General features: G+C 45.1%; 3 protein-coding genes across 6 annotated transcripts; 1 reads left to right on the top strand and 2 right to left on the bottom strand.

The window, feature by feature from the left end:
- Positions 1–55: 55 nt before the first annotated feature.
- On the bottom strand, positions 56–3,944 carry LOC147982291 (mitochondrial-processing peptidase subunit alpha-like). The gene is made up of 13 exons (XM_048710486.2): positions 3,785–3,944; positions 3,469–3,702; positions 3,091–3,387; positions 2,814–2,981; positions 2,117–2,284; positions 1,946–2,026; positions 1,762–1,828; positions 1,449–1,546; positions 1,024–1,096; positions 865–935; positions 721–770; positions 508–620; positions 56–399 (listed from the first exon to the last, which is right to left on the bottom strand). Exons 1-13 carry the CDS (start codon positions 3,821–3,823, stop codon positions 344–346), a joined length of 1,515 nt encoding a protein of 504 aa, XP_048566443.2. The 5' UTR covers positions 3,824–3,944; the 3' UTR covers positions 56–343.
- A 127-nt stretch (positions 3,945–4,071) lies between these two features.
- On the top strand, positions 4,072–5,168 carry CCB3 (cofactor assembly, complex C (B6F)). Of its 3 annotated transcripts, none has more exons than XM_087514322.1 (3): positions 4,072–4,263; positions 4,365–4,835; positions 4,970–5,168. In XM_087514322.1, the coding sequence occupies exons 1-3, from the start codon at positions 4,150–4,152 to the stop codon at positions 5,162–5,164; spliced, it is 780 nt and encodes a 259-aa protein (XP_087370448.1). In that variant the 5' UTR covers positions 4,072–4,149; the 3' UTR covers positions 5,165–5,168. The 3 variants fall into 3 exon arrangements, with proteins under 3 accessions (XP_087370448.1, XP_087370447.1, XP_048566447.1); XM_087514321.1 differs by having other exon boundaries at positions 4,964–5,168; XM_048710490.2 differs by lacking the exon at positions 4,970–5,168 and having other exon boundaries at positions 4,076–4,263; positions 4,365–4,924.
- Positions 5,169–5,270: 102 nt separating this feature from the next.
- On the bottom strand, positions 5,271–16,194 carry LOC125546273 (ABC transporter D family member 1). 2 transcript variants are annotated; one of them, XM_048710484.2, is made up of 26 exons: positions 16,038–16,194; positions 14,562–14,775; positions 14,188–14,470; positions 13,752–13,976; positions 13,054–13,251; positions 12,398–12,852; positions 11,863–12,001; positions 11,707–11,785; positions 10,791–11,029; positions 10,349–10,653; positions 10,143–10,254; positions 9,903–10,067; positions 9,724–9,823; positions 9,530–9,638; positions 9,174–9,264; positions 8,900–9,024; positions 8,667–8,816; positions 8,501–8,573; positions 8,046–8,226; positions 7,804–7,962; positions 6,991–7,137; positions 6,698–6,904; positions 6,271–6,416; positions 6,121–6,173; positions 5,961–6,039; positions 5,271–5,756 (listed from the first exon to the last, which is right to left on the bottom strand). In XM_048710484.2, the coding sequence occupies exons 2-26, from the start codon at positions 14,621–14,623 to the stop codon at positions 5,670–5,672; spliced, it is 3,969 nt and encodes a 1,322-aa protein (XP_048566441.2). In that variant the 5' UTR covers positions 14,624–14,775; positions 16,038–16,194; the 3' UTR covers positions 5,271–5,669. The 2 variants fall into 2 exon arrangements, with proteins under 2 accessions (XP_048566441.2, XP_048566442.2); XM_048710485.2 differs by having other exon boundaries at positions 14,562–14,739.
- Positions 16,195–17,488: the final 1,294 nt, after the last annotated feature.

The raw sequence follows: 17,488 nt of genomic DNA, 5'->3' as shown, positions 1-17,488 counted from the left end.
GGCTGCAAACTACAGTGACAGCGTTGCTCAGCAATAAAATTAGGAAATACAGAGATTATTCACAATTATAACCAGCAATTCTTATTTGAGGCCGTTAAGAGTCATCATTGATATATCTCATTGTCATGAAACTCACACCACACGTACTGAACATTGAACATGGCAACGAGATCCACCCGAGACATTTCATCAGCATGCGCTGTTTGACCTAAGCCACTACAAAACTAACCTCGTCCACACACGAGTAAAACAGGGAAAATTTCCGAGCACAAGCCAAATATTAGGGAGAACTGGAACAGAGCTCTGTGTCTTCGTCTTCACCAGGGATCATGGTGTTAGGGCGCTATCGGAACCGTTGGAACCGCTTGCTGACAAATTCATACGGCGGAACTTTATCGACTGCGGAAGAAAGCAAGGGAAAGGAATTCACATTAATTCATAAGCTGTGTATAAATTTTGAATTATCAGCCGCATTTTTGAAACCTAGAGGGAAATCAAGGAGCATACCATCTCCATAGCTAGCCATTGTAGGTTGGGAAGATAACAACATCTTAGCAAACGCTGTAATGTCATCTAGGGTCAGTTCCTCCATGCACTGAAGAAAATGATCGATAGGCTTCCTGTTGTGATGCAAACAAACAAAAAAAACAGGATCGATGAGTTTCTTCTATGAGACAGGCTTGTGAAATATGGTTCGAACCGATGAAGATATAGACTTACCTGCTACCATAAGTCAAAAGCTGCCTCCCTATATCTTCTGCAACAATTACCTGCAGTGCAAAGTCAACAGATGGATATCAAATCCTTTTAAATATACGTGATAACTGACAAGCAACAAAGAATGGTGTGTGGCTCCAAACATACCCTTGACTCAAGATTCATTAGCACAGATGAAATCGTCGAGTTTTTCGCACGTGTCAGCTCAACCTCCGTCACTAAATGCATGCAAATTAAATCATATTTTAGAACATGCAGCTTCAGTGAAACCTCAGACAGATTTACCAAATAGGGAATGGCCCGTACCTTGTCCAGGCGTTGCAATAGCAATCAATTCCTGCACAGCGACATCAACAGCCTTTGCAACAAAATCTGGTGGCTGGAGTATTAAAAATGGACAAGAAATCATATTAAAACTCCAATAGAGAATGAAAATCCAAGAGGCCGGTGACATTACAATATTAAAATTCAAATAATTATGTTTCATGCTAGAGTTGAACGTTATAAAATGGCACACGTATAGGTAGCATAGTTTTGCTATGAGAAATAAAAAACAAGTAGACTTTGTCAGAAATATCATATGTTCAAACATTTATATATCAATTCACATTTGTGTTTTTTCTTCATTCTAATGCTTGTTTTGCCAACATCACCAGCAGAAAGTCAGTAGATGTACGAAAGGTCCTGATGCATTCAAAAGCCCATAAAATGACGTTGAAGGATAAACTCACCGTTGTCAAATAGATACCAAAGAGGCCAGTGCTATCATATACATTACTGAATGCTGAAAATGATTGGACGTCGTGATATTTAGTTAAGACTCTCAGGTCTGCAAAGAAACAACAGTGAACTTAGCCTTTTCCACAAAGCATTCACCCCCTTTGAAACAAGAAATAATTAAAACTTCAAAAAATAAACTAGACAGTTCAGCCAGCAGAACTATTCTGAAATGTAAAAAACAGTAACTGAAACAACCACATAAAGTTAGTTTACACCATGGCAACCATACTAGAGATGAACAAATGCAGTGTGTTCGTGACTTACAAAGCCGCGAATGCATCCCTTTTCCAGGACCACCAGAGGAGAATGAGCCGCCGCCACCCATTAAGGTCTTCAAAATATTATTGTTGTTGCGCATGAACATTCAGGAATTAACAATTAGAATGTGAAGATGCGGATGTCAATCTAGACCAAATCATTACTATCAAATACCAACCCTTAGCTATACCTGTATGACGGTCATAATTGTAGCATCTCTCTCTTTAAGCCAGCCGCCTGGCACTTCAAAAGCCAACGCAACATGTGTCATCTGCAGGCAAAGAGATGAGTAAAATTTCAAGCTAGAACATAAGGAAGTCTCAAAACTCAAAATGGAATACTTGATTAGAAAGAATATTACATCTGATTCTGCTTTGTGTCTGAAGTCACCACCTGTATACGTAGACTTTGGTGTTTCCATAGGGGACCCCTTGTGCCAATCAGACAACAAAGGTTCTGCAACATCTAACAATTGTTGATGATCAACACCTGACGCTGCTAGAACCACACGATCAGCAGTGAAATTTTCCTGTTATAGAAATAGCAACGCTTCATGTTTTTTGAATAAAACATATTCATTGCATTGTAGAGAATATTAAAACAACCATATGGTGAGAACAGCATAGCTGAAACTGTTGCTCCTACAAACAATCATGATCCATGGATTGAAAATAAAGTTGTAAGACTAGAACAATCCTGATCACAATTTAGCATCTCTCATAGTTGCTGGCACTGGATCAGCCACATACAAATCAATTCTAGTATATTATGCGGTTAAATAGAACTACTTCTATATTTTAGCGCTGCCAACAGAATAAATTGTTAATATCTAGAATCTGTCGCAACTACATCCACGGAAAACTTAAAGTATAGGGAGCAAAACGACCAAAGTGTGCAAGGATGCTCCACGGTGACCAGCATGCTGATATCATGTAATGCTTTTGAGATGTGTTCACTCTATGTAAATGGTCACCCTACCAAAAATTATGTAAAGGCAAGCTGCCAAGCAGCAAGCCATGTTCAGGAGGAATGCAAAACTCAAATGTCAGAAGCAGTACATGATAGAACTTCCGAATAATATCGGCATTGATGATCCCAAGAGCCTCCTCAGGAGCTATCAGCGGGTTCGCGATCGCCCCCTCGTATCCAACAAGGTTAAGTACTTCCTGAAGAAACTTCTCCGGGTTCTTCTGCACCGCATGGACCTCCTCTCGAGTAAGGGCCAGCTGACAAGCAACAAATCAACCACCATAATCAGCGCACAACAAACAAGATACCCACCCATAAGTTGTGTGTGAGAGAGAAAGACTGTAATGCATCGATGACATTCCGCACCTGCCGGTCGACTTCGTCCTGGACGAAGAGCGGGTTGCGGACGCTGTCGAGGAGCACCTCGACGGCCTGCGGAATGTAGGCCTTGAGCGTGTCGTAGCTGTAGACCATCTGCTCCCTGGAGGCGGAGGCGCCGACGTTGCCCCCCGTGGCCTCCACCTCCTGCACGATCTGCATGTGGCTCCGGTGCGCCGTGTCCTTGAACGCCAGCTTCTCCAGCAGGTGCGTCGCGCCGGTGGACTCGGGCGACTCGTGGATCGAGCCGGACGCCACGAACACCCCCACGCACGCCGTGGGACCCTGACAAACCACCGCACGGAGGCGTCAGCGGAGCACCATATGGGCTCATCAGGAGGGGGAGATGGGGGAGGTGGGTGGTACCGGGACGTCCTCGGAGGCGACGCGGACGCCGTTGGGGAGCGTGGTGATGCGGGTGGGGAGGCGGGCGAGCTGGTCGGGGAGGCAGGGCGGGAGGTCGAGCCCCGGCAGCGGGTGCAGGAGCGAGGTCGAGCGCGCGGCGGAGGCTGCGCCGGAGAGCCGCCGCGTCATCGTCGGCAGCGGCGGCGGCACTCTTTGGACCTCGCCGCGCACCAGCGGCAGGGACGCTTCGCACAGCTGCAATTGACGCAATCCATCCCAGAAACCGTGAGGCAGGCAGCAGGGCGACTAAATACAAGCGGGCGAGCGGCGGACTCACCTTGCGGAGCAGGCGGGCGGATGAGCGGAGCCGGAGCATCGCGGCGGCGGGGCCGGGGCTGGTGGAGGGAGCCGCCGGCGAGGAGGAGGAGGAGAAGCTGCCGTGGAGGAGGGGAAGGGGGAAGGAATAGTTCGGCTCGGTCTGCTGGGCCTTAGGTAGGGTTTTTTTGGTGCCACGCTGGGCTCGGACCGGGCCGTCGTCCACTGGAGACCCGGTAGAATGAGCCCAAGAAGAGTTCCCGGCCCTTCCTCTTCGTCTAGTTTTTCCTTTTTTTTTTCTGCCTTATCCTCGGAGAGCAGGAAAAGGCCACGGCCACGAGCCGCTGTTGCTGCTTCCCTCCTCTCCTCTGTTTTTCTCTGCCTCTCATGGAGGCCTCCATGCTCAAGCCGTCGGTGTTGCTATCTCCGGCGAGGGGAGGGCCCTCAACGGCGCGGGGGCGGGGCTGCGTCGTCGCCGGCGCCGGCGGCCGCGGCAGCAAGGTCGGACGGCTGGTTCTTGGTTGCTTACTGTTCATGGAGAGCGAGCTCCATCCATCGTCTCTCACACGCTGCTTCTTTTTCATTTCTTTCCAATCAATCAGAACCTCGAGACACGGCGGCCGGAAGGGAGCGAGCCGGCCAGAGGAGCCCACGGCCATGTCCTACCCCTGGCGGCAGCGGCGGTGAGCAGCAGCGCCGCCGCCCTGCCGTGCCACGCCGCGACCTCTCCGGCGGCGTACGAGCAATCGCTGTACAGGGCGGCGGTGGTGCTGGGGGAGCTGGACCCGGCGACGGCGAAGGTGGTGATCGGGGTGGCGGGGCCGGCGCTGTCGGCGGTGGGGTTCCTGTTCGTGGCGCGGATCGTCATGTCGTGGTACCCGAGGCTGCCGGTCACCAAGTTCCCCTACGTGGTGGCCTACGCGCCCACGGAGCCCATCCTCGCCGCCACCCGCCGGGTCATCCCGCCGCTGGGCGGCGTCGACGTCACGCCGGTCGTCTGGTTCGGCCTCGTCAGCTTCCTCAGCGAGATCCTCGTCGGGCCCCAGGGCCTCCTCGTCCTCCTCTCCCAGCAAGTCTCTCCCTCGTAGTATCTTCTTCAGCTTAGCCAAAAATGCTTCTTATTTTCTGAGTGTAATATATGAGCTTATTATCATGGGTGTGCATGAGTTTGACATTCGAAATTTTGCCAAAATTTGTCAAGAAACAGTTCAGCTCCCGCGACGATCCCGAATTTTTTCTCCCATTGCAAACAGAAGATACAAGTCGAGTCCAGACGTGGAAACCAAGTCCATATTCATACTCAACTATACTATCTGCCTTTCCGGCAATGAAGCTTTTCGCTGCCAAAGGAGAAAGATGCACAGGTTGCAACAATTTGACAGTACTAAACGATGAATTGTGAAACCATTCCGAATTTGCTTTAGGTATGAACTCATCACAAAATCGATGTGGCAACACCCCAAACAGAAGAGATCCCTAATCAGAAGGCGACTCGGTCGACGCAGAACTAAAAGCACAGTGCAAGACAAAGGCATCATCAGGAAGATGGATTTGAACTAGTTGCCATTTACAAGGGGGCACGCTTCGCGCCCGTGTTTATACAAATAATCGTTACACCCACCACCATCTGATTTCGGCGGCAAATGTCATCTCGCTGTGTATTCTGTATGAGAACAAGATTATATACCATACTATCCTCCTTGGAAAGAAGAAAAAAAACATTTCCCTCCTACAACCCATGTATGTATATTGTTCTGATCTATCTCCAATTGGGTGCTGCATGCCTCCCTGGCTTCTACAGGCAGCCTCTGTTTGTTGAAGCAGCAGCTAATGACTATTTGTACTGTAAGTCAGTATACAGCTGAGAGTAGCTAAAGCCGGTCAAAAATTAGGGCGACAGGCAGTGACTAGTGGTTGATTGAACACAGCTCCCACTTCCCTTCGCCGTCGATGAGTTTCAGTTCCAACGAATGGAAGGGTATGAGAGCAGGCCTCTGTGAAAAAGATGAGAGAAGGCTTCAGCATCACACACACACACACACAGAGTTTCACATTTAGAAAGACGCGGCCACGAGGGGCCAAAACAAGGGAGCTCGAAACGAAATCCCGTGGGACAAGGAAATCAGATCCGATACCCAGCGGTGCTTGTGTTAACTTGCAGAGGCTCGGGAGGATAAATTGATGAATAAAGTACTTACTTGGGAGGAAGTGACCACAGTTATACCCATGTCAGTTGCTAGCCTGTACAAATGCTCCTCGACATCGACACTCGTAGCACTGCGGTGAGCATACAAGATTTTTTAGTAGAGATTGACAAACGAAATGGGAGTACAAAATATAGCGTGATACAACACGTACTTGGTGCACTCGTCAAGGATGCCAAACTTAGGAGAGTGAAAGAACAGGCGGGCCTGGAAAGAAAACAGTCATTTCAAGTTAATACGCCGTTTGGTTCGCATAAAGGTACAGAGATAGCTTGAAACAAACTGTGAGCATATAACCACTGACCATGCCTAGCCTCTGCTGTTCTCCCAAGGACAAAATGTCTTCCCAATTGGGAGTAGCATCCCAACCTTCTCTTTCGAGAAGATAGACCAAGCGAACATTCTCTAGAATTGTCCTCAGGTGATCGTCCAGCGATCTAGACCTGTCACCTACATCGCCAAGGTTTATGGTGTCATGTCACTACAAATCAATATAAACCTTTGCTCATAACAATACAGGGTAAGGTCAACATATTAAAACTTCTTTTAAAATACCATCAACTAGCACAGACCACTTTGAATTAAAGCTTCATCTAAGAAACGCGTTATATTGGTGCATTCCTTCGAATTTTAGTACACAAGGTTTTTATAAATGTGTGTTTCGCACGTTGAATACAGAGGCTGAAGTCGACAGCTAGATGTTTGCCTTTGCAGAGTTAGGTAACACTTACTTGTTTTGGACAATGTAAGCATCTTCAACTCTGCCTCCTCACGTGAGAGAGGATATATGATCTGATCTCTCAAGGTTCCAAGGCAAGTATATGGGCGCTGAGGAACGTGAAATATCCCTTCAGATGGCACGGTGAGCCTTCCGGAAGCTACAGGCCACAAAGTTTGGAGCACCCTAAAAATGGAACTCTTGCCACTGCCGTTTGGACCTTCAGAAGAAATAATCACATATATTAGAGAAACAATGTTGGCATGGTGCTAAATAAAGCCAAGCAGAAGCGGTCAGATCACATACCAGTGACAAGAAGGCTTTTTCCTTGAGACACATCACAAGACAATTGGCTAGCCAGTAGCTTTTGCGATGGGGTCACAATATCCACATTACGGAAGGAAATAGTTTCTTCAGATGGCACACTGATAACATTTGAGGGCATGACAGCATCTAGAAAAACAACAGTGTCATATCCAGGTACAATTCATAGCATCAAGATGCCAAAAGGCTAAAACCTTTTAACTTCGATAACATCATCAACTGATTATGAACAAAACAATTCAGCATCTTACAAATTTGATGAACTAATTTCCAGCTGTGGTCAAGGTGGTCAACAATATCATATGATTACTACCAAGGTTTCTACAATCAGTAATGGTGGTACCTCTTAACCAGTTATGGACAGTTAATAGTTTTACAGAACAGCAGATGTTGCACTAAAGAATATTGAGTAGCCAGATGCCCAGATTTGCCAACTAAAACTGACAGTTTTTTGCATTGTCTAGAGAAATTCCAGTACACAGTGATTTTCAATTTTTCCTCCACTCAAGAATTTTTTGTATCAAAAATTACAGTGATGACATTACATAGTTGGACAAAGTTGCAAAATAAGAAGGTTGACTCTTATGATACTAGACTGAACATGCTCACATAAAATTTTATCATATGGGCGGTTAGTGTTCATAATTTCAGTTCAAGAGCTTGTGGCAGGTTGCACAATGGTTGACCAAAATAGGAGTTATGCTGCTGATATGCAATATCATTTTATATTCAAATGACATAGGTTTCTGACTCAAGCATATGAGGCACTAGAGTTTGCAGTGAATTGAAACTTACTGCTTTGAGATGCCTTTAGAAGCTCCTCGAGTTCAAAGATCCTATTGACACCACCAGAAAGTTCAAGGAATTTCTTATGCAACTCGAGAATGTCACCAAAAGCTATGAAACTTTGTGACACTACAGATGCCAAGAACCGCAGGGCATGTGCTAACTCTCCTGCAATTTCAAAATGAGAACATATTGTAAAACTGTACGCAAAATAATATCGATAAAATGGGTCGGTTTCAAGATTTACCAACCTTGTGTTGAAGTCAAAGCTCGGTCCCCCTTGTGTTCCAAAGCATATAACAGACTCAATCCCCATGTCACATTATGAGGCAGCTGCTTCGTCACGAAATCATCAAATATACCATAAAGCCATCTTTTCCTCAAAAGAATCTTCGAGTGGTTGAGCAAAGTTGCGAACTTAGCTTCAACCATCTGATTTATAAGAAAATAATGACAATGTGAGGCCATATACTTTTACTAACAAATCCTGTGCCAGAAGTGCAGATGAAGCTACATGTAATGTATTTTTATCCTTTCTTTTTCAACATAAGTTATGCTTGTGATTACATGAGTCATTCAGTATTTAGCATTTCAATTGAAATTCAGAATAATTATTTAGCACAATAAATAGGAAATTTAACATAAGAATCACAATACATAAAATTCATAAATCTGAAGGAGCGTTCATGTGGTAGGAATAACTCACAGCTCTTTCCCTTGATCCACCACCAAAGAAAGCAATTGACTCAGCATGTGTCCGCAGTCTTGAGTGCATGAACCTTGAACAACAAATATTAGAAGGTCAATACTGGAAGTTCATCATGCTATAAGAAAGCCAAATACACAAATACCCAACAAATTATATCACTAACCTGAAAGAACTTTCAAGTTCTTGTTCTTGGTTTGAAAGATCACCGAAATCAGGGGAAACGGCTCTTAGAAAACCAAGCCCTAGCAACATGTATGCGTACAAAATAGCAACTCCTCTTCTCCCAGATAAAAGCTTCATTCTCCATGTAAACCTGGAGAATAGCAGTAGCTTAACTATGAAAGCCTGATTAACCAAAGAACACCGGAGCAACACATGAGGCCACAAAGAACTCACCAAAGAATGTCAACTGATGGTTTCACCATTCCAGTAACTAAGCCAGCAAGATCATTCGTCAACTTCTCCACATCACGTGTTATTCTTTGGTCTGCATCAATCTCCATGCCTGTCATGTTAAATACCTGGAAAAGAAAGGTCAAACTGCTCAGCTTTTATTCAAACAGAAATATTGTCATGACAGAACAATGCTAGCAACAGTTATAAGGGGAAAACACTGCTGCAAAATGGAACAAATGACTTGCAAATTACACATTTTGTTAAGGTAATTTACCTTGTAAAAAGCATTTCTTTTCAAATAATATGCAAGTAGATGGTTGGTCATGCGAATTCGCCATCCAAGAGCAATCTTTGAAGTAAGGTGTCTGTAAAGAAATACTCAATCAGGTCATGTAATCAATTATGAAAAATGAACTGCCACTCTAAAAATAGTTAAATACACGCAAGCATGAGTAGTACTTTCATTCTTGTGGTGAAGACCACATGAGGTAGCATAAAGTAATGTTTCAGATGAAACATTTGAATAGATAGTAAATATTTAAAAAAATGTGCGGGGTGCTTTGCTAAGAGAGAACGTCGTGACAAGCAGTCAAGCATTTCAAAATAGTGGAACCAAAAGTCCAAATTAACCTCAGTGATGGTGCCACAATTGAATTTGCAGCACTTTGCATTACACTGGTCCCGATCAATCGAATGAAGGCTGCCTTGTCCTGCTCCAGGACATACTTAACACTAGTCCCTGTCAAGACGTGCAACTTGTTACAAAAATTGTACACCAGCCAGCTCCAGTTCTTGTAGTAAAGGAAAACACACGAGGAGCCAACCATTCAGTGAAGCTATACGATCAGATATCCAAGTCCGAGATAGTACAAGTACTGCAACTGCAAGCAATTGTGCCCCTTGCTTATCAACGATTTTAGGAACCTGCCAAACATTCAAGAAAATCATTAGAATTAACTATCTAATAAAAACCCTTAATCAATTAGGAAATGTAATTGTGTACCAGTATTTTAGACATTGCAGCAACTCTAACAGGCAAAGGTCTCGGCGAGCACTGCAATTGTGGGATCAGATGTGGCTGTTCTGTGGATTCTATTTCCATATTGGGGGAAGTAGCTATGACCTGTGTTGAATAAGAATGTTCCTTGGGGCCCGATAAAGTATTTTCCTGGTAATAGAATGTGTTAAAGAGTGACACAACGAAGACCAATAGTAGCAGTACAGACTATGAAATCATAACTACCTTTGTATTAGCACTAAAAGCCCTTTGAACAGCAAGTGCGTCAGATTTGCGGTCAGTTTCTGATGACTTCAATGCATCAAACTCCGATTCAGTAGGAAGGAAGGAGCCATTTCTACAAAAACAAGAGGATCACACAAAGTTCAGCCTTCTAGAGACAACAGGTCAAAAGAAGAAAAGAAAAAAAGGAAAAGAATCATGAACGTAACCTGTTATCTTGAACTTTCCACCCTCCTTCACCATCCAAGGACAAAACAACATCATGAAAAGCAACTAATGCTGGTCGGTGAGATATTGTTATGCATGACGTGCCCATTGCTCGGACCCTATTGCAGAAACGTTCTTCCATATCAGTCGTCACAGCACTAGTACACTCATCCAGGATGGCAAACTTGGGCTTATGGTAGAACAATCTCGCCATTCCCAATCTCTGTTGCTCACCAAGAGACAACTCATCACCCCAGTTAACTTCCTTGTCGAGAGGGTAGCGTTCTAGCAAGTATTCTAGATCAACCTGCAAAAGAAAAAAAGGACAACACTAAGGATCCCCAGAAAGGTTTATTAAATACTTGTTCGGGAGAAAGAAGCACACAAACAAAATGAGTGGGGTATAGCTGAACAAGGCCAGCGTATTGGTTTGAGTATAATTACATTCTTTAGAAGATCCACCATACCACCATAGCTAAGTGGTTCGGTTTCCTGATCTGCTGTAAGTGGATAGATTAACTGGTCGCGAAGTGTTCCGACAGCTGTATATGGTCGCTGGGGGACATAAAAGATTTCCTTGTTAAGATTAGAACCAACACCAGGTTTGACAATGTGGCCAGATACAAGTGGCCACAGACCCCCAAGAACACGGAAAAGAGAGCTTTTTCCACTACCGTTGGGACCTGAAATAAACATCACAGACACATAGAAATATTAATTTCCCATGCCTGCAATTTTCATGTAAAAGTGGCAGAAAAGACAGGGAAGACATAAATATAGCATCAGGCATACACATAAATAATTAAATATCAAGAGCTTGAGACATCACCCTACCAAGTTCAAGCACACAAACTTTGAGGCAGTTCTCAAGATAAGGCTGGCCAATAAATGACGTCTAAGCCAACAAAACATTTAAAATGATCTGTCTAAGGTTGACAACCGGAAAATTAACCAGACCACAAAGAAGATCAATTTAAACTGTGACCCCTCCACAAATCAAGACCAAGCATCTAGGGTCAAAGCACTGGTTTTAAGAGTTTTTCCCAAGTGAAAGAGAGGTGATTTTAGGCAAAGATCTATAACCAGCTTCTAACTAACACCAACCTGTATGAGGGGAATAGATTGACTAATGGTAATGAGGAAATATCAACAGAAGTTGACAAATCCTACTTTAAACCCACAACTATCAAATGCACAAAGGAGGTTTATGTATACCGTGTATGGAAGAAGCAACAATCAAATTACCGTCATTTCTTCTAGCAATGAAGGTGTAAACATTCAATCGATTCAGTTTCATTGCAGCCATGACTTAGAACCAGATCTAGGGGAGCAAATATTTGATAGAGAGGTTACAGCTTACCAGTGATCAAAAGATTAGAACCCGACTCCACCCGGAGAGTTAAATCATCAACCAAGACATTCCCAGAGGGTGTCACCACCTGTAACGAACTTCTATTTATATCTTGGTATCGAACAGATAAAATAATGAGCATAATACTCCCACCATCATAATTACCTTAACACCTGAAAATTCTATATAGTTTGCCTCACTAATATAATTTTTGGCAGAAGAATTTCGGCTCATTGATCTGTCACGAACCCCAGATAGCTCACGTGAAACATCCAGTAACTCATGAATACGGTCTGCATAGCCACTGTCAATCGGAGCGCAGAGTTTATCAGCATAAGAGACAAAAAAACCAGAACTTATGTATACTAGAAATGCATGAAGCAATCATAGCTGGGTGGAACTTAAATATAACTCAACAGAACACAGCTCTCAAGTTACATAGTTTAAAAGTAATAAAATGTACCAGAGGTCCTAAAAGTATTTCGGGCATAACAGTGTTGAGAAATGTAAACACAATACCAATGTAATTCTTAGAAGCCAAAATTTAATATGTACATGCAAACATTATATGTTTAGCAATTATGGAACTACGGCAATTTACGGCAATCAATTTGATAAAAAAATTGAATATACAAATGTCTACTTGACATATAGGTATCTCAAGCATTTCTCACAAGAGTGTAAAGGATGGTGCATTTACCTGAGAAGATTTAAACGTCTTGAACTGGTAGAAAGGGTGCCAAGGGACTGGAATAATGATATTATCACACTTGTGTGATAACGAAGATTACTCAACATCTCTGCCCGTCCTAAAGTAGATGTATCAGGTTTAAGATCTCCCGCAAAGAAAGGTTCGACAATCAAGATAACTCCCACTGTGGCACCAAGATACTTCAGAAGAAAATCCTGAATCATGCCAAACCACCAGTTCTCATGAAGAACAACATTCACGTGCCGCACAAGAGCCTGGAACCGCTGCATAATGTGCGATTCTTCTCTGTTCTCACCACCATAAAATGCCACGCTCTCAGCATGAGTTCTCAGTCGTGAATGAACCTGGCGATATTCCCCTTCTAGTTGTTGTTCCATGGCTTTCAACTTCCCAAAAGAAGGGGAAAATTTTCTAATTGTGCCACCAGCACCAAGTACATATGCCTGAAAGCAATTACTTATTAACATTGTATCTAATTAATTAAGCAGCAAACTAGTTATCATAATATTATTACAGTATACACAAACATTAAGGCAGCATAGTGTCCTCCGAATAGAGGAGCGTTTGTCTTTGACTGACCATAAGAATTTCCATATCATACTACAAATCAATAAGGTTAACAGTATATGTAGAAATATTTTTACCAGAATCCAGAGAACATATTTCGGACTTGCATAAGAACAGATGCGCCAGATGTATATTAACCCATCTGCAACTGCAATCAGATCATCTTGTACAAGGTCACTTAGTCCTGCGCAGAACTTAGGAATATCACTAGCAATCCTTTGCTCTGGGTTTGAAATCCGATGATCTACATGTGAGATCTTGTAGTAAACCATATTCTGGACAAAAGTAGGAAAAAATCCATGAGGAGTTGCAGTGAATATGTGGTTCAAAGCAGGAAAAGTTTGGCAATCGACCAAACTATCAACTCTGAATTTCACATGATAATCTCTAGGATAAGAGGTAATGAACAGCTGTGATAAGTACACAGAACACTTAATGTGCATTGCAGCAAAAAGAACTGGCTTCACTTAACTCTATGGATTAAGTGAGTTGAGATAGATAGCCTCAGAATACTTCAACACTACATTATTTTTGCATGACCAGGTATCATGGCCATAAAAATATTTGTGTTCTTTCAGCTGTTGTGTGTAGCACAAGTTGTTGGATGCAATTCTTGGACCTAATAATAATTCACAAATAATGCTCCGCAAAGTCTACCAACTGTATATCAGTTCATCTCAGACTTTCAGTACATAACTGGGAACTGAAGAGTGAAAAAACATGTGAAGGTGTGAAACAGAAAGGATATTTCAACTTCATAATCCAATATACCTACCTCAAAGTAATCAGCATGGATGAGATCCGTCAAAATTTTCTTGAAGCGCAAGCTTAAGGATCCTGTCAAGTACTTTGAGGTCTGATATACCGTGGACTGAAGAAAGCATAATAGAAGATTTTCAATGATTAGGCGTGTGAAGGCCGGAACACGCCGAAGAAACGCGGATTTGAACAAATACCCTTGAACTTTTGCTAATCTGTGACCAATGGCTGTACGTAACACCTGCGGAAAGTCCGTCGGTTAAAAAGGTTCCACATGACTGAACCCAGGTACAACTTATCACAAATAGCCAGCAACAAAGTCAGCAACCCAGTAAGATACCACAAGAAATTAAACTAACACATATGGACCATACAAATTCTGATACTCAAAAAAGCACTATTGGTATGTCAAACAAATGAAACAGGCAGAATGGGAGATTTGTAGCACTTACTGCTGTTAACATCAAGCCAAGAAGGTAATTTGTTCCACTTGGGCCAATCTTCTTAAGTAAAATGGCAGCCAGGAAATGTAAGGATTTCAATAAATTTTTCTTTTTCCTTGTCTTTACCACTTTACCATCAACACCATTTTGACTAATGCCCTCTTTACTCCTGGTATGTGCATTTCCATCATTAGAATGATTTTCTTCCCGATGTTTCCTCCGTCGACCTGACTGCGCATATGCTAAAGTACCACCAGCAAGTAGTGCGCCAGAAACAACTGCAAGCGTCCTCCTGAACGTGGTTTCAAAGGAAGAAGCATAAGGTAAGAACTAGCAACTGATTAACCAAATTATATATAAAAAATGTGTTGTGATCAGCACACCTTCTAGAAGAAAAAAGGTTTCGCCCATGCTCCGTAAGTTGCAATAACTGAAGCGATGACATTGTTGCTAGATTGCCCTCCCCAAGGAGATATAGACAGCAAGCAAAAACAGAGGGCTGAGCAGTAAGGAAGCCTTGACGATCAACAAAACACAAATGTCACCAAGCAAGGGCGCCGCCTGTCACAATACAGCAGCAATATGTCCAATTAGAACCTGCGAATATTCAGCAGATAACTATTATTCATTGCAAACATGGCTGTTAAGAAAATGTGAAGAAAGCTAAGAACAAAGAAGATAAAAAAAAGCCTGTAAGACTAGCCAACCACACCACAATGCATCAAGCACAAGACGCACGCAATCGAATTTTGGGAGTGAAACAAGTGCATTCTGCCTACATCACCAAGCAACAGGGTAATGTGAGCTCTATGCCCTGCCCTCAATCATGAAGAATTTTGCCGTGGAGCTGCAATTCTACATTCTCATTCCCCTGCCCTCAGGCGACTACCCAACCTTAACTCCATAACCCACTGCACAGCCCCATTGCAGAACACTGAGCACCCTGCAAGTTCCCCTGCTCCTTAACTACTTGTTAACAACCAACACTACAATGGTCTGCAGTTACTAGGTCCACGCTTAAACCGGTGGTCAGTGAGAGTAGCTAGGTCCATGCTTAAACTGAACTCTACAAACCCACTACACAGCCCCATTATGGCAATTGAGCACCCTGCAAATTCCCCTGCTCCTCACTTGTCAGCAGCAGCCAATACAATGCCGCAGTTACCATCACAAGCCCCACGAACAAACCAACCGGTGGTCAACGGCAGTAGACAGGTCCACTCCACTTGCAGCTCGCCCAACCTCCAAATCTGCCCTTCTTCGCACAACAGTTGACGGATCCGTAGCTGTCGGGGCAGAGGAAGCAGGGCAGCAGAGGAGCAATGGCACGGAGGCTCCCTCCCTCCCACCTAACTCCCGTATGCGTATATCCCACCAAACTGACTTCATACCACTACAACAGGACACTGGACCACCGGGGTCATGAAATCCGCTGCTACTTGGATCTGAGCAGTGAGCAGAGTCGCCATTAAGTGAGCTCGGCCGCACTCAAGTATTACCACGGGGTAAGCAGGTAAATGAAGTAGCTAGTGGAGTGAGCGACTGACGCGCGCACCAGAGTTCTCGACGGGAATTAGCAGTGGTACAGTCCATCCATCGCGTGTGGCGGTTACTGGGAGCGGAGCAATGGCGCCCGAACCCGCGCCGCCCCGCTGTTAGCATGAGGGTGCGAGGCCAGGCGCGCGCGGAGGAGAAGCAATCGAGGAAGCGGGCAAGCAAAGCAGCGTACGCAAGCGCGGGCGAGCGGGCGAGACCCCCGAGAGCACACGCGACCTACCTACCCGAAGTGATCGAACCCGGCGGCGCCGGGGCGGGCAGACCCAGTCCGGTGGCGGAGACAGGGGAGAGCGGCGACTGACCTGGGCGCCTCGGCGGGCGGGCGGGACCGGCGGCAGCCGGCTCCCCCCGATCGGCGGGATCGCCGCGCGCGCGGGGACGGGGAGGGAGGGCGCGGCGGGCGGGCGGCGACGAGGAGCGGCTAGTGGAGATGGAATCGAGCCGAGGGATAAATAAAGGACGGCGACGGCGAGGGGAGGGGGGTGGTGTGCGGTGTGGACAACAAATCGGGGCGGTCGCGGTCTCCCTTCCTCGGTCTGGTCACGAGCCAAGCAAGTTTTTTTTTTTTTGAGGGGAGGGGAACACGAGCCCAGGAAGTTGCGTGATGGATTACTCCTGTTTAAATATTCATTCCTGTTAATCAGGGGGCGTGCGTGCGTGCGCCGCGTGTGGTCAACGGCCGGGATCGGGCCAGCAGCGGGCGATCGACGGCCCGCGTGGAGCCCCGCCGGCCTTGGGCGCGTCCGTCACACGAGAGCTGGATGATTGGAGGAAGGACCGATAGAGATGACATCGGGAGCCGTACCCGTTGCATCGGTCCGGCTGTCACCAACGAACTAACTCTTGTTTTTTCGGGTCGGTTTCTGGTTAGGATGAGTTTAAATACGGAATAGTGCAGGGACATGTCCAGTTTGTTTCCCAGCCTTTTCGCGTGCGGTGCCATTGCTCCTCTGCTACCACGCGTGGCCGAAATCACTGTTTCAACCTTTTTTTTAATTATATATAAGCAACATATTTTTTCCGATCATCTTCAATCATGACAATACAACGAATATCAGAAATAATAGAAATTACATCCAGATCCGTAGACCACCTAGTGGCGACTACAAGCACTGAAGCGAGCCGAAGGCGCGCCACCGTCGTCGCCCCTCCATCGCTGCAGTCAGACACAACTTGTTGTAATAAACAGTCGGGAAGTCGTCGTGTCAAGGCCCCGTAGGACCAGCGCACCAGACCAGAATAGCAACCGCCGCAGATGAAGAATAATGTAGACCATAAGGATCCAATCTAAAGACACACGAACGTAGACGGACAACGACGAGATCCGAGCAAATCCACCAAAGATAGATCCACCGGAGACACACGCCCACCAACAGTGCTAGACGCACCGCTGGTACATGGGCTAGGCGGGGAGACCTTTGTTCCATCTTCAGGAAGCCACCTCCGTCTCGTCTTCCTGAGCAGGACACAAAACCTAGCAAAACTGGAAAAAATGACTAAAACGAAGCCCTCCCGCTAGCCCTTGTCGAGATCCACCGCGCCCCCATGGCCCTAGGGCCACCGGAGAGGAGGCGGACCTGCGACGACGTCGGCGGGAGGCAGAAACCCTAGCTTTTTGTGGAGGAGGAGGCGGCGGCGACTCATCTTGTTCCAGAACCCCTTGCAATGTCCGTCTTTGACCTAATCCTAGTTAGTTAAAGACAAGGCCTCTTAACTTAAGCAAGATCATACCCTACATGCAATTTTTTTGTGA

This window comes from Triticum urartu, chromosome 3A, assembly GCF_056163025.1.
Source record: "Triticum urartu cultivar PI428250 chromosome 3A, HENAU_Tu73, whole genome shotgun sequence".
NCBI classification, from domain to species: Eukaryota; Viridiplantae; Streptophyta; class Magnoliopsida; order Poales; family Poaceae; genus Triticum; species Triticum urartu.
Note: the sequence above shows the minus strand (reverse complement) of the source record. Positions and strands in the feature narration are given on the sequence as shown.